Source organism: Eucalyptus grandis, chromosome 3 (genome assembly GCF_016545825.1).
Source record: "Eucalyptus grandis isolate ANBG69807.140 chromosome 3, ASM1654582v1, whole genome shotgun sequence".
NCBI classification, from domain to species: domain Eukaryota; kingdom Viridiplantae; phylum Streptophyta; class Magnoliopsida; order Myrtales; family Myrtaceae; genus Eucalyptus; species Eucalyptus grandis.
In genome coordinates, this window is record NC_052614.1 from 64,695,022 (window position 1) to 64,710,204 (window position 15,183).

General features: G+C 40.6%; 2 protein-coding genes across 2 annotated transcripts; both read left to right on the forward strand.

Annotated features, from left to right (window-relative positions):
* The first annotated feature begins 1,193 nt into the window (after positions 1 to 1,193).
* On the forward strand, positions 1,194 to 1,879 carry LOC120291136 (lachrymatory-factor synthase-like). Its single transcript, XM_039308109.1, has one exon. It carries the CDS (start codon positions 1,227 to 1,229, stop codon positions 1,800 to 1,802), a length of 576 nt encoding a protein of 191 aa, XP_039164043.1. The 5' UTR covers positions 1,194 to 1,226; the 3' UTR covers positions 1,803 to 1,879.
* A 12,413-nt stretch (positions 1,880 to 14,292) lies between these two features.
* Positions 14,293 to 14,880, forward strand: LOC104440327 (lachrymatory-factor synthase). Its single transcript, XM_010053271.3, has one exon. It carries the CDS (start codon positions 14,341 to 14,343, stop codon positions 14,878 to 14,880), a length of 540 nt encoding a protein of 179 aa, XP_010051573.2. The 5' UTR covers positions 14,293 to 14,340.
* The last annotated feature ends 303 nt before the right edge of the window (positions 14,881 to 15,183 follow it).

Genomic DNA, 15,183 nt, shown 5'->3' on the forward strand with positions numbered 1-15,183 from the left:
TAATATTTTAGTTTAAATTAGGATGTGGCTCAACCTAATTCTTAATATAAATTAAATAGGATCTTAATCTAATTAGGTAATTTTCATATTTCACCTAATTTCGAATTTCATAAAAAAAAAAAACATAAAAAATGCCATAGGTTGATTTGTCTTTATTTTTTAGGATAAAAAATGTATTCTTTTAGGAAAAAGAAAAATTGTCATATGCACGTCATTAGGGTTAGAATTCATTGAGATGCATGACATTTATTATTTTTGCTAGGCCATTCAAATTACATGTTATTAGAATTAGGTCATTTAGTTAATATTGCATTGCATATTGCATGATTTTCATTAAAAAGTGAAAACAAAATAAAAATTGCGTGTTAATTAGAAATCATATTTAGGACTGCTGATATGAATTCTAAACTAACATTGCAGATGCTTTCGTTGCTTTGAGGTAAGTCCTGCAATTTATTTTCTGCTTTACTTGAGTGTTAAATTGGTGGTTTGCGCACCTGCATGAACACCTCACATGTTAGGGAATTAGTTTTAAATCAATCCAAACTCCTTGCCAAACATTTTTCAAAATTAAAAGAATGGTACCGAAAGGGCATTAGAGAAATCTAGTGTAACCAAGTCCCCGTACCCATAATCTCTGGTTCGTAGAAGTAAAGTAAAACTCCCGTTACTTTACTTGGGTTTCTAATCGACCCACCAAAAATAGATTAGTGGCGACTCCTAATTAAAACAATTACATGTTAAGAACTTGAACCTAAGTCGCGAATTGGTATGGGCTTGGGAGAGCCCGAGTTAAGTCCAGGCTTAACAATCCATTAGCCAAACCCTAGGTGGTTCACACCCGAAAAAAATTGGTCGCGACAGATGGCATAGAAACGACATCCTCTTTAGGATGTTCTAACTATTTTTTTCGCCAATGGAGTCATAAATTTTTTAAATTTGTACCAAATTTGTCTATCCGGTCAATTTTGATTAATCGGTGTCGAAGTGAATAATTTTTAATAATCATTTAATATTTTCTCAATTTTTTTTTCTTCTTTTCCTCTTTCTCTTTTTGAAAGAGGTTTAAATCTGAATTAATATAATTGCTCTCTCCCTCTATATACAGACGCTTATGTCTACAGCTTAGAAACACAAGCTTTCACTAGCCTTCATACCTCTCTCTTGATCTCGATCTTGAGCAACTAGATACTATTGTACCTCACATTAATTTGGCATTCCTCAGCATGGAGTCCGCAAACATCGATCCTGTGGCTTCTGAGATGAGCCAAAACCAACCAAAATGGCAAGGGCAAGCTTGTGCGGACTTGGCAGGTCCAAAGGCGGACCAAATATGGCCCTTCTTGGAGGACTTCTTCGGCCTCGACAAGTGGTTCCCAACCCTCGCCACCTGCACCCCCGTCGAGGGCGTCTCTGGCCAGCCTGGGTGCGTCCGCTACTGCGCTGGGTTCAGGACCCCAGTCGACCAGGAACGGGACATCGGTGGCGGCACCGAGGCAGCAGCAACCCTGAACTGGACGAAGCAGAAGCTGCTGTCGATTGACCCGGCCGAGAAGATGTTCAGCTATAGCATCGTCGACAGCAATGTCGGGTTCAACTCCTACGTCTCCACGGTCCGAGTCATGCCTAAGGAAGACGGTTGTCGAATGGTGTGGGACTATGAGGTCGAGCCCGTGAGCGGCTGGAAACCCCAGGACCTGGACCAGTTCATTGGGTCGGGCTTGCGGGTCATGGCCGAGAGGATGAAGGAGGCTCTTCTTGGTCAAGCAAACCGATCGGATTCCGGAACTGATCTCATCTGAATCCGATGATTTTGCTTTTGTGCTCGTGTGTGATAGTCTTGAAGCTTTGTGATGCGGTGTGCAATCGTAGTGAAAGTCTGAGCAATAGCACGTATTAGCTCTCTAATTGCATTGCAATAATTTGTAAGTTTGGTCATTATTCCCCGTTCCCATTGGAATTAGAGCACCATTTCATATGTCCAAATTCACTTATATATGTACTTCAGCTAATTTCAGATTGCCTTTTACTGTATATAACCATATTGTGACTCATCTTGATCCGATGAAGGAATTTTGGCCGACTCTCAAATACAATGGGGTCATGAACTGAATTCATATTTGCACACTAACTTAGACCAATACGAAATGAAAAGTCGATTTTTCCGTGTCACCTTTTATTACCTTCTATTAAAGAAAAAGATGTATCACCTCTCTACTGATTGTTTGAACAAAGACACATAAAAAAGATGCCCGTGTGAGGCAATATATAAGTGTGGAAGTAAACTTTGCAAATAATATCCTTTTGAAACAGTATGTTTGTTCACAAAAGGGTTTCGCTTTAATTTATTCAATGTTTCTGGTTTAATATATTTCATTTTCAATTTTCTTCTCTTTCTAGAAAAGATACAACGTTTATTCTCAAATTGTTTCCTTTTGAGAGTTCTTGTAGAAGTTTTAGAATTTCCTTGTGTCATTTTCAGTTTGAGACTTAGTTATATCCCGTAGAATTTTTGCTAATAACTATTAACAATCTCGTGGGACAAAAAATTCCTTAAAGACAGAATATTCATACCTCAAAGTTTCGTTCCATTTTTCCAATTTTTTTCTAACACCCTCTTCTCCTAGAACTCTAGATTTTTTTTAGGAGAAATATCTAAATGTTTTTTCGTAAAATATTTTATGAAGAGTGTAGAAATGAGTGGTTAATAAATTAGCCATATCTAGTATATTCTAGAATTAAATGGGAAGATATTTCTAAGGAAGACCACCTGCTTAGGAATATAAATAGCCAAATACTCCCATCAGTGGAAGTGAGCTAGGCTCCCACAAGCAAGTGCGTAAGAGTGTGCTTCGCTCTCATAAGTGTGCGTAAGAACTTCTTATGACCGACATCGTAATAGAGCGTCTCGAATAATAAAAGGACTATTTTCTTTCGCTCTCATAAGTGAACAAAAGGTACAAGTTTTGGATTCAAATACACGAAGATGAAAGTTTTAAGATCGAAATTACAAATTGAAAAGTTTTGAGACTTGCATTACGATCATCCCAATTAATAAGCATGCTAAGCAAGAGACTTAAATTTTTTTTCATCAGTTTGCGTTAGAAGTTCACGTAAAAAGTTGTAATAACGATAGAGGATTCCATGTAAGCAAATTGCAGGAATTGTGTGGATCTTTTGAATTCATAACAGGGTATGATGACGCAATCATATGCAATCATACATGCCCTTAGCGATAATTAGCAATAAACATTCCAAGAAAACGCTTTTCTCAAAACTCGTTGAATTTTAAACACGAAGACACGTAAATGCTTGATTTTTATGTGCGTTGGCATCACAAATCTTAAGTTGAGATTTTATGAAAAAGGACAAGTTTTGGCCTTCACTTTGATAAAAGGATCAAAGCCTACGAATACCACCTTTTATATAGACAAGTGTCATAATTAGGTAAGAGTTTCCAAGATTCCAATAATATCAAACTACACGAGAGAGAGATAGAGAGAAAGAGCCTACATGATTCCCATGCCAATTCCAGAATATCCTGTAAGAGTTTTCTTTATGTGGGCTACATTAATTGAGATTGTAATTACCGTTTTACGGCGTTGGTCTAATAAGGTAAGGCATAAAGCTTCTTAACAGTCGGATATGGGCCTGGCTTGTGTGGGCCAAGTTGGGCCTGGCCCGTGATAAGAGGGCCCGTCCAAAACTCTATAAATAGCGCTAAGGTCCCTCGTCTAGCCCTCACTGTTAAAAAATTCTCTCTCAACTCACATAAGGTAATTTGTGAGTGGCGGTCTCATCGAGCCAGAATTCGAGGGTTATAGAGGAGAAGATCTTCAGCATTGAAGGCCCGGATTGCTGTCATTTTGCTCCAAGAACGATGAATACCAAATCAGGTACACAAATCTTCGTCTTCAACTTTAGGATGTTCGATATTCTAGTTATGTTGATCTTGGGAAGCCGTTTAGACGACCTACATTTGGTATCAGAGCCTGCATAAACTAGAAATCGAACATGGGGAGCTGCTTTGAAGAATTTATCCGAATGAAACTTGATTTTGACCATGTCGTCAGATTAATCTTGCTGAGCTGAGAGTTTTCGTGGGTAGCATGTTTCCGGCGGTGGCCGAATTTCCAGTTAATACCCATTTTCGGACTTGACCTAAACTCGGAAAGTTTTGCTCGTTTTTCATGATTTTTGATCCGATAAAAGTGAAATTTTATTGCATATATGGCTTCTCCTCGTCAATACGAGCATTTTGGTATGTAAAACGCCTCAAGAAGATGCCGGAAGCTGCCGCACGCGCCTCCACGCGCCGCCTCACGTGCGCGCACGCGCGCGCGCTGACGCGTGGACCGACACGCGGCTTCGCGCGCGGGGACTGCCTCGGCGGTTCCGCCTCCGCCAACAAGTGTCGGAGATGACGTCATAGTGACGTCACACGCACCGCCTTACGTGCGACCGCCACGTGGCATGTGACGTCACGGATGACGTCACCTTGATCCGACCCGGGTCAACCCGGTTGACCCGAACTATTGACCGGGTTGACCCGACCCGTTGACTGTTGACCGGGTTGACCCGACCCGTGACCGTTGACCGGGTTGACCCGACCCGTGACCGTTGACCGGGTTGACCCGACCCGTGACCGTTGACCGGGTTGACCGACCCGTTGACCGTTGACCGGTTGACCGTTGACCGGTCGGATCGGTAACCTGCTTTCGAACCGAATCGGTACGCCAGCGCGTGCAGCTCACGCGCCGCGCACTCTAGCGGCGCGTGAGGGCGCGTGTAATGTCCGTTGGGCGCGTGGTTGATGTCACCGTGCTCGTATGTGAATTTTCTATCTTGTGGTGTACTTATTTGTATTTTTTGATGCATTTATGGATATGAAAATGCATGTGAAACCCTAAGGTACGTGATTTTGAGGTAATTTTGGTGTATTTTCATGAATTTCTCTATGGTTTTGGAAATACAAATGCATGCCTATGATTATATCATCACTTGAGGAATATGTGTAGTGTTGATTTATTAAAAGCATGTATTAGTGGATGGAGCAATGCAATTAGCATGACTTGTGATTTTTAGTGACAAATAGCCCCTATCATCAAGTCTAAAATCACATGTGAAAGGTAAATGCGAGTTATAAAGTTATATCCCTGATATGAGATAATTTCGATAATTCAGTTGGGTTGTGACCGCCAAAGTCGCACACTTGATTGGTTTTGAGAAATATCGTTCACATATTGTAAAGGGATGTCTCCTATTCTAATGCATGTTTATACTCCCAAAGGAGGTAATTGTGTGTTAGTTTATGGAGGGATACATGTACAGCATATGGTTGAACAGTGACTAACCCTAGTGGTTCATACACCCAAAGGTGGTGAATTCGCGAAATGTTAGAATATATTTTCCTAGACCGTTGTCATGTGAAGAGTATACAATTGCATGTCATATATTCTACCCAAAGGTGCTTATATGATGATGTATGTAGCTCTTAAGATATGTGTTTAGCACTCACATGATGCTAATTATATGTATTGCTTGTAAAATCAGTCACCTTATCTGTAAATGGCAATTCCATTGCGATTGAGGTTCTTCTTGGATCAAACTTCAAGAAGTGGAAAGAGGATTTTCTATTTGGGATGGAGTTGGCAGATATTCATATTGCTCTTACTGAGGATAGGCCGGCAGACCTTACTGATGCCAGTACAGAAGTTCAGAAAGTACGTTTTGCTGCATGGGAAAAGAGTAATAGGATTTGCTTGCTTATAATGAAACGGTCAATTTAGGAACATTTGATGAGTGGCTTGCCAACTGACTGTACTGTTAAGGAAATGATGGAAGCTTTGGAGGCTAGGTATCGTGTCTCTTCCAATGCTGAGATATGTACTCTTATGCAATCACTCTTTAATATGAAGTATGATGGTTCGACTGGAGTTAGAGATTATGTGCTTAGGATGGTAGATCTTCAGACAAAACTCCGAATTCTTCAGGTTGACATCCCTGAAGCTTGCATTGTGCACCAAGCATTAAATACTCTTCCCCCTGACTTTGGAATTATCAAGACGAACTATAGTTCGCAAAATGAGATTGGTCAATCAATGACCTTATAGTAAGAGTAGTGGCAGAGGAAGAGAAACTGAAGAAAGAAAGAGGGCATCTTGCCTTGTATGCCTCTAGTTCTGCTAGTAGGAAGGGAAAATGGATTGCACATCATAGAGGAAATCCTAAAGCCATAGGGACTTCTAACCATATAGCTCCTAAGAGGGGAAATCCTGAAGCTGCTGGCCCCTCCACCACTGTGGCTCCTAGAAAGGCACCTTTTAAGAGGGAGGGTGTCCTTTGTTACTTTTGTAGGAAGAGGGGACACATAAAGAAACATTGTGATGGCTATAAAGCTTGGTTGTCTAAAAATGAGCATAAAGGTAATGATTCTTTGGCATTTGTCTGTGAATCCAACCTATCTGAAGCCTCATCTAGTTCTTGGTGGCTAGATAGTGGTGCGACTAATCATGTTGCATTTACCATACAGGGATTCACAAACATAAGGACGCCAAATCAGGATGAATCAAAGCTCACTGTGGGAAATAACAACAAGATCGACGTTGAGTTCGTGGGAGATGTCATTTTGATTTTAGATACTGGTTTAATATGATGTTAAGAAACACTTTCTATGTACCTTCCTTTAGACGGAACTTAGTTTCCGTATCATGTTTGGACATGTGTGGTTACTCTTTTGAAATAAAGAACAATACAGTATCTATGTTCTTTAGTTCAAACAAGGTTGGATGTTGCAACATGTTCAATGGATTGTACGGATTGTGTTTATCTCCCAATGATATATACGTCGCTAATACAGTTGAAAGTGTTGTTCCTAAAAGACCTCTACCTAAGGAACAGTCTTATGCGTTATGGCATAAACGATTAGGTCATATATCCAAAGAAAGAGTAGAAAGGCTGATAAAGACTCACATCTTGCCTACTCTTAAAAGTGACTTAGAGACTTGCATAGATTGTTGTAGGAGAAAGATGACTAAGATAAAGAAGAAAACCGCAGTTCGAAGTTCTGATTTACTGGAAATCATTCACACTGATATCAGTGGACCCTATACTACAACTTTGTGCAGAAATTTTTATTTCATCACGTTTATCGATGATTATTTTCGGTATGGTTACCTATTCCTAATTAAGGAAAAGTCTGAATCTCTTTACAAATTTAAGATCTATCGAACTGAAGTTGAGAAACAGTTAGGAAAGGTAATAAAGGTGGTAAGATCTGATCGAGGTGGAGAATATTATGGAAGACATGGTAATGTTGGGCAAATTAAAGGACTATTTGCTAAATACTTAGAGGATTCTGGGATAGTGGCTCAGTTCACTATGCCTGGAAGTCCTGAACAGAATGGTGTGGCTGAAAGGCGTAATCGTACTCTCATGGATATGGTAAGGTGTATGATGAGTATGACTAATTTGCCTGACCTTCTATGGGGTGAGGCTTTAAAAACAGCCCTTTATATATTGAATCGTGTTCCTACCAAAGCTGTTACATCGACTCCTTTTGAGTTATGGACTGGACGCAAACCAAGTTTGAATCATTTCAAGGTGCAGGGATGTCTGCAGAAGTAAGATTGAATAATCCAACATTAGGCAAGTTGGAGGCTAAAACCACTCGATGCTACTTTGTATCTTACTCAGAATATTCAAAGGGATATCGGTTTTATAATCCAAGTGGAGGAACAAGGATTGTAGAATCACAGACGACAAAGTTTTTGGAATTTGATGTAGCCGAAAAGCATGATTGCTCACAAATTAGTGAACATGACAACATGATGAGACCGGTTATGTCTTTCTCCTTACCTGTGCAGACAATTATGGAGCCTCTTTGTGCCACAAACTGAACATGTTAATACTGAGAATCCTATTGATGAAACGGCCACAGATGAAGTTCTTCAAGTTCCTCAGACTCAAAATGAAGTTACAGTGGCTCCACTTAGAAGGTCTACTAGGGAAAGACGTTCAGCTATACCACTGGACTATATAGTCTATTTAGAAGAACATGATTACGATATAGGCTGCATTATAGATCCAGTGACTTATATAGACGCCGTTTCTTGTCCTCAATCAAGTTTGTGGTTGGATGCAATGAGAGATGAGATGCAATCTATGAAATATAATGGCGTTTGGGAGCTTGTTGAATTACCGGAAGGATGTAAGCCTATAGGTTGCAAGTGGGTTTATAAGACTAAAAGAGATTCAAAAGGAAAGATTGAGAAATTTAAAGCCAGACTTGTGGCCAAGGGCTTCACTCAAAGAAAAGGGATAGACTATGAAGCAACTTTTTCTCCAGTTTCTTCTAAAAACTCATTTAGAGTGATCATGGCGTTAGTAGCTCATTTTGACATGGAATTACATCAGATTGACGTTAAAACTGCTTTTCTAAATGGAGACCTTGATGAAGAGGTTTATATGGTGCAACCTGAAGGTTTTACAAGTAAATGATCCAAGTAAGTTTGTGTGTAAACTAAATAAGGCTATTTATGGTCTCAAACAAGCTTCCAGACGGTGGTACTTGAAATTTCACAATGTTGTTACTTCTTTTGGTTTTGTTGAGAACAAAATAGATCAATGCATATACTGCAAGGTCAGTGGGAGAAAATTTATTTTTCTTATACTTTATGTGAATGATATTTTGCTTGCAAGTAGCGATGTTGGATTGCTGCGTGAAACAAAACAAATGTTGTCAAAGAATTTTGACATGAAAGATTTAGGTGAGGCATCATTCGTTCTTGGTATTGAAATCCATAGGGATCGTTGTCATCGTATGTTAGGTTTATCTCAAAAGGCATATGTTGATCGTATTTTGGAGAGATTCAACATGCAGGATTGCAAACCAGGAAATGTTCTTGTCGTTAAGGGTGACAAGTTAAGTCTCTCCCAATGTCCTAAATCAGATTTTGAGAAAAACCAAATGAAGGATGTGCCTTATGTTAATGCACTTGGAAGTATTATGTATGCTCAAGTTTGCACTAGACCAGACATTGCTTTTGTAACAGGGCTTTTAGGCAGATATCAGTCGAATCCAGGACACGATCACTGGGTTGCTGCCAAAAAGGTCTTGAGATACTTGAAAAGAACAAGAGATTATATGTTGATATATAGATATGTCAATGATTTGCGATTGTTGGTATATTCAGATGCAGATTTTGCTGGTTGTGAGGATGATAGGAAGTCGACAACAGGATATATATTCATGTTGGCAGGAGGTGCAGTATCATGGAAAAGTGAGAAACAGAAATCTATATCTTCCTCTACCATGCAAGCGGAGTTTATAGCATGTTTTTCAGCAGCTACTCAAGCAATTTGGCTTCGGAACCTCATTAAGGAATTGACCGTATTTGATTTTGTGGATAGACCCATACAGTTACATTGTGATAACAATTATGCTGTGTTGTTTGTCAATAACAACAGAAGTCTCAAAGGGTCTAAGCATATGGAGGTCAAGTTTTTGACCATAAAGGAAATGGTACAGAATGGTGACGTTATAGTAGAGCATGTTCCCACGGATGATATGTTGGCAGATCCACTGACTAAAGGCCTACGCCCTTGTGTATTTGAGCGACATATCATGAACATGGGCTTAGGAGAATCGGTGGATACTGTCGTTTAGTAGGAGCTATTTCAGGTTTGCTCTAATGAAGTTTACTTCTGTATTTTGTTACTTTTTGTAACGTTTCGATATATGTCAACTCCTTCTGTATAAGTTATTATTGAGTTGTGTATATATATCTAAGGAAAATCTCAAGGTTTGTGTAAATCTTGAGTAGAGGCTAGGGGCATCCGGTTATTAGCCTTATACATATGTCTCGATTACACATAAAGAAAGGTTAACCATAAAGATGAGACATATGTGGGTTCATTAGAACCATAAAGATATTCTCTAGTGCCACATCCGGTTTTCGTGACACTTAAAGGAAAGAGAATGGTGACCAACAAGGGTGATAACACATAAGGTATTACTCTTTATGAGGTGTTATCCGTTTGCCACACAACCATATTGAATCCATATCAATAAAGTTGAAAGCATTCGTGATCATGGAAGGCTCTGTATGAATACATGCAGTTACCGCCATGATTTGGTGTTGGAGACCTTATGGGATAGGATTGACTATTAAGAATTGCCACTAGACCAACATAAAGGTGCGCACATACAGTACAGTTTCAATTAATATAGCCCAAGTGGGAGAATGTAAGAGTTTTCTTTATGTGGGCTACATTAATTGAGATTGTAATTACCGTTTTACGGCGTTGGTCTAATAAGGTAAGGCATAAAGCTTCTTAACAGTCGGATATGGGCCTGGCTTGTGTGGGCCGAGTTGGGCCTGGCCCGTGATGAGAGGGCCCGTCCAAAACTCTATAAATAGCGCTAAGGTCCCTCCTCTAGCCCTCACTGTTCAAAAATTCTCTCTCAACTCACATAAGGTAATCTGTGAGTGGCGGTCTCATCGAGCCAGGATTCGAGGGTTATAGAGGAGAAGATCTTCAGCATTGAAGGCCGGATTGCTGTCATTTTGCTCCAAGAACGATGAATACCAAATCAGGTACACAAATCTTCGTATTCAACTTTAGGATGTTCGATATTCTAGTTATGTTGATCTTGGGAAGCCGTTTAGATGACCTACATATCCCTCTTCACACACTGACAAGAAATGCTCTCAGTGTTTCGACATGTTCTTGTGCTCCTATAGTACCGCCCCCATGTACATCCACTGACCGACTGAAGTCAACCTAAGAGCATTGTCCAGCACATTGATTCCGATGACAATCCAAGGTTATGCCTTCTCATACTTGGTCAGGACCTGAGCCTCTGAGCCTTGGTGAGAGGCTCAGGTCCTGACCAACTATGGCCCCTCCTGGAGGATTTCTTCAGCCTGCACAAGTGGGTCACCATGATAGACACGTGCTATGGAGTCGAGGGCGTGTCGGGTGAGCCCGGATGCGTCCGATACTGCGCTGGCACAAGAAGCTCCGCCGATGGTTCCGAGGATGTTTTCACTGACTGGGCTCTGGAGAAGCTGCTTGCGACTAACCCTGTCAACAAAAGCTTCACTTATGAGATCGTCGACTGCAATAATGTCGGGTTCAAATCCTTGGCTGCCACAATGAAACAGACGGCGGTGAGAGATGCAGAAGAAGAAGAAGATGGATGTGGAATGAGCTGGTCTTTCACAGTGAATCCGATTGAAGGATGGACGGAGAAAGATTTGACGGAGTTCTACAGCGCTGCTCTTCGAGTCATGGCTGAAAGAATAGAAGCTGCCTTATCGAGCAAAGGGTAATAAATCTTGATCTGATTCTTGTTTACCTTGTAGTGTCATCCTATGGCATTGATGCCCGCAATAGTAACAGTCACTGCATGATCTGATATCTAGGATGAATAGGGCTACAACACCGGAGACCAGACCAAGAAGATACGTGAAAATGGTGTATCCAACTTATTAAATGAGTGCGCGATAGTCGTGTACAAGTATACATGTTCAAGTAGAGCATTTGAGTCGCATATATCCTCACTTTTCCATCTTTAGATGCTGTTTCGGGTAGAGCATGCAAATCGGGGTGTCTCCGCTTTATGGTGGGTAAGCTCAAAAAGGAAAATTTGTATAGCTATTGAATCTCACCACTAACAAGCAGACCAGAGTAGAATGTAGACAGAAGTGGATGTCATGGCTTTGAATCAGTAAATGAAGCGAAGCAAAGTGAGAAAATGACCAAAGAAGGCAAAGAGAAAGCTGTGTTTAGACAGCACTAGTAATCATAAAAGTATGGCAGCTCTAAGCACCTTTTTTGATTAAACCCTAATCGTTAGCTTCTCAGCTGTGTTAGAGAAGAGAGTTGCATCACATGCATACGGAAATTCAAATTAAAGGTTATTGAATGAAACGGAAGCAGAACCTGCTTCACGTTGCAGAAGCCTTCATAAACTCACACCCAACTTCGAAAAACAGAAATACCTACACCTCGTAGAAACCCTAAGCCTGAGCCTTCCTCCCTCTCACTGTCGTTCGTGATAACATGGAGTACGAAAATGCGATTGTCAGGTTCGGTGACCTTGACCAAAGCGCACGTCAGCAGCTCCCTACTTTGCGAGCTTAATGCCGACCGCCACCATCTGGTCTCCATGAACTTCGGTTGGAAGCTCTAGGCGGCGACTCCGCTTGGCAGCATTTTATCGTGTGCGTGCGAGCTTCAAGCATCGCGTTGGGCTCGTTGAGGTTGAAGAAGAGGTGAGCTGTCCAACTTTGACACTATTGAGTGAGGGAAGCGCCATCTTTCATGTGCCGTGGTTGCTCTATCATGAGGAACGTCCAAAGGCGCTCAGATGCTTGGCAACGGGTCTTCTTGTCGTTCGTGCAGCGAAATTTGTTCATAAATTACATCCAATAAGTTATAGTGTTGAAGTTGATTAAATGTTGTGATAAGATTTGCTTATAATTCCATCATGAGATCGAGAGATTATTTCACGAAGAATTGTGAGGTTTAAATACTACGCGCGTTATTGGGTGTAATTGGAGTTTTAAAAACACCGTGAGTATTTAAGTAATTTGAGTATATAATCTCCATGTATAGCTTGATTTATAGTGGAATTCGTCACCGCTCTCCCTGCAGACATAGATCACCATGATTGAACCGTGTAAATTTAGTCTCATTTATTTTCTTGTTCTGTCTATTTTATTGTTCGATTGTTCGCGTTCTGCAATAATCATGATACCATTCCTTTGCAGAGTTAATGCATCATGGCTAGGCTATTTCATGCTTTTCTCATAATGATAGAATCAGAGGCAGCTGGCCGTGCTTTCACGAATTAGCACCTCATTGCGACACAAGTGTGCAAGGGATCATCAAATGGGTTTAGCATTAATAAGGGCTCATGTCAACATCTGTTTTGGTGCACTGACCTCATGTGGGCGGATCTCTTAGGACAATTTTAGGTTTGTCGAGGAGCCATGAGTAGAATTGTCATGATAGAAAAATATAACATTCAATCCATACTAAATGAAGAATACATTTATGACATGGTTTTCTATATTAGCAAAATATCAATTAGAATCAATCAAAATCAATTAAGAGAAATATACAAAAATCCCATAAATATATCTATATTTCTAATGCAGAGGTCAACTTGAGTTTGGAGAAAAGATCCAACAGATGAAGTAGAAATACGTCCAACGGTGCCACAAAGAATATAATATTTAATGAAATGCAATTTATTTCAATGTGCATAGTTTTATTCGTGGAAAACATCGAATGTATTGTCAAAAGAGCCAGCTAAAAGCGTCGGAAAAGCACCTACAAGGCGACGGGCTTCAGTGTCTTCGAGACGTGGCAGCATGTATGGGGGCGTCCGACATCCTTTTGCCGTGAAATTTTAGGATTTAATTTGTCGGAGAGTAATGAATCTAGTAGTGTTGTCTATTTTCCAAAGCAAATAGCAAAAGATACAGGCTTGGTAGAGGAACGGAAGCAACATGGCCTATACGACTGGCTTCGTGATGGCTACGTGGAGTGATGCGGTTCACACATGACGATAGGGTGAAGAAACGAAGCCTATGCGCATTGTTAGAAACACAGTCTGTAGAGAAAAGCGACCAATGCACATTGTTAGAAACAAACTCCATATTTCGTTCAATGATGGCTCTGACACTAAATTATGATGACTTAAAGATGTAATATTCTTTTTATTACCAAATGAATAGTACATAGGCTTCACAATATGACTATCTAAAGTAGCAAAACATTAATTACAATCACCAATCAAGTAAGAGAAATACACAAAATCTCCTAAATATATCTATATATCTAACACCAATATTCTCATGCACATCCGACAACCATTCTTTTAGTATTTGTGTTAGGATACACATGTGAGTTGTGTTATAGAAATTTTACATTGAAAAATTGATATGATGTACAACAGTTAATATATCATAGTTGAATAATAATTTATTGACTTAAATTTTTAGGTTGAGGTAGACTTAACTGGATTATTGATGAATTCAGACTTGTGGCGATCTCCCCGAAAGAAGGTACTGGGCAAGTTGGTCAAGATTGCGATTCTTGATACTTTTAATCAAATATTTGATTTTCTCGGTAACAAGCAATATGTGTTACTTGTAGGAAGGCATTTTCGGATTACAAAACTTCAAGTCTTCAACATGCTCTCTCACTCTCTATATAAACCTTGATGTCCGCAGCTCAAAAACACAAGCCTAATTTGCCTTCATCTCTCTCTCTCTCTCTCTCTCTCTCTCTCTCCACTTTGTTTGAAGAACTAACAAAGCCAAAATGGAGTCTGCAAACATTGATCATGTGACTTCTGAGATGAACCAAACCCAACCAAAATGGCAAGGCCAAGCTTGTGCAGACTTGGCAGGTCCAAAGGCAGACCAAATATGGCCCTTCGTGGAGGACTTCTTTGGCCTCAAAAGGTGGTTCCCGACCCTCACTGCTTGCACCGGGGTCGAGGGCGTCCCTGGCCAGCCTGGGTGCATCCGTTACTGTGCTGGGTTCAATAATGCCCCGTTCGACCGGGCCATCGGCCAGGCCAAGACAAGCACCCTGTATTGGGCGAAGGAGAAGCTGTTGTCGATCGACCCAGTCGCCAAGACATTAAGCTATACCATCATAGACAGCAATATCGGGTTCAACTCCTACGTAGCCACAGGCCGAGTCGTGCCTAAGGAAGAGGGGTGTTGCATCATGTGGCGGTATGAGGTCGAGCCCGTGAGCGGCTGGAAACACGAGGACTTGGACCAGTGGTTCGAGTCGGCCTTGCAGGTCATGGCCAGGAGCATGGAGAAGGCTCTTCTCGGTCAAGCAAACTGATCTCGTCTGAATCTGATGATTTGCTTCTGTACTCGTATGGTAGTCTCGGGGCTGATTGATGCGGTGTGCAATAGTACGTAGTAGCTCTCTGATATTTTCGCGATAATTCGTATGGGAGACATTTGATATAATTTATAAAAGTTGATAATTTTTATTCGTCGGGTTCGGTTTCATAAGATTGGTCACTAATCACTATTCCCCATTTGCATTGGATTCGGCCGACTGGAGGAATTTTTCCTTTTTGCCAGAAAAATGAGCGAGAGTTATATTTGCTCAAACTGAAGATGTGATCATACGTGGCCG

What these genes read in the sequence shown, in the direction of transcription:
- LOC120291136 (XM_039308109.1), top strand. Translation starts at nt 1,227, where the DNA reads ATGGAGTCCGCAAACATCGATCCTGTGGCTTCTGAGATGAGCCAAAAC.
- LOC104440327 (XM_010053271.3), top strand. Translation starts at nt 14,341, where the DNA reads ATGGAGTCTGCAAACATTGATCATGTGACTTCTGAGATGAACCAAACC.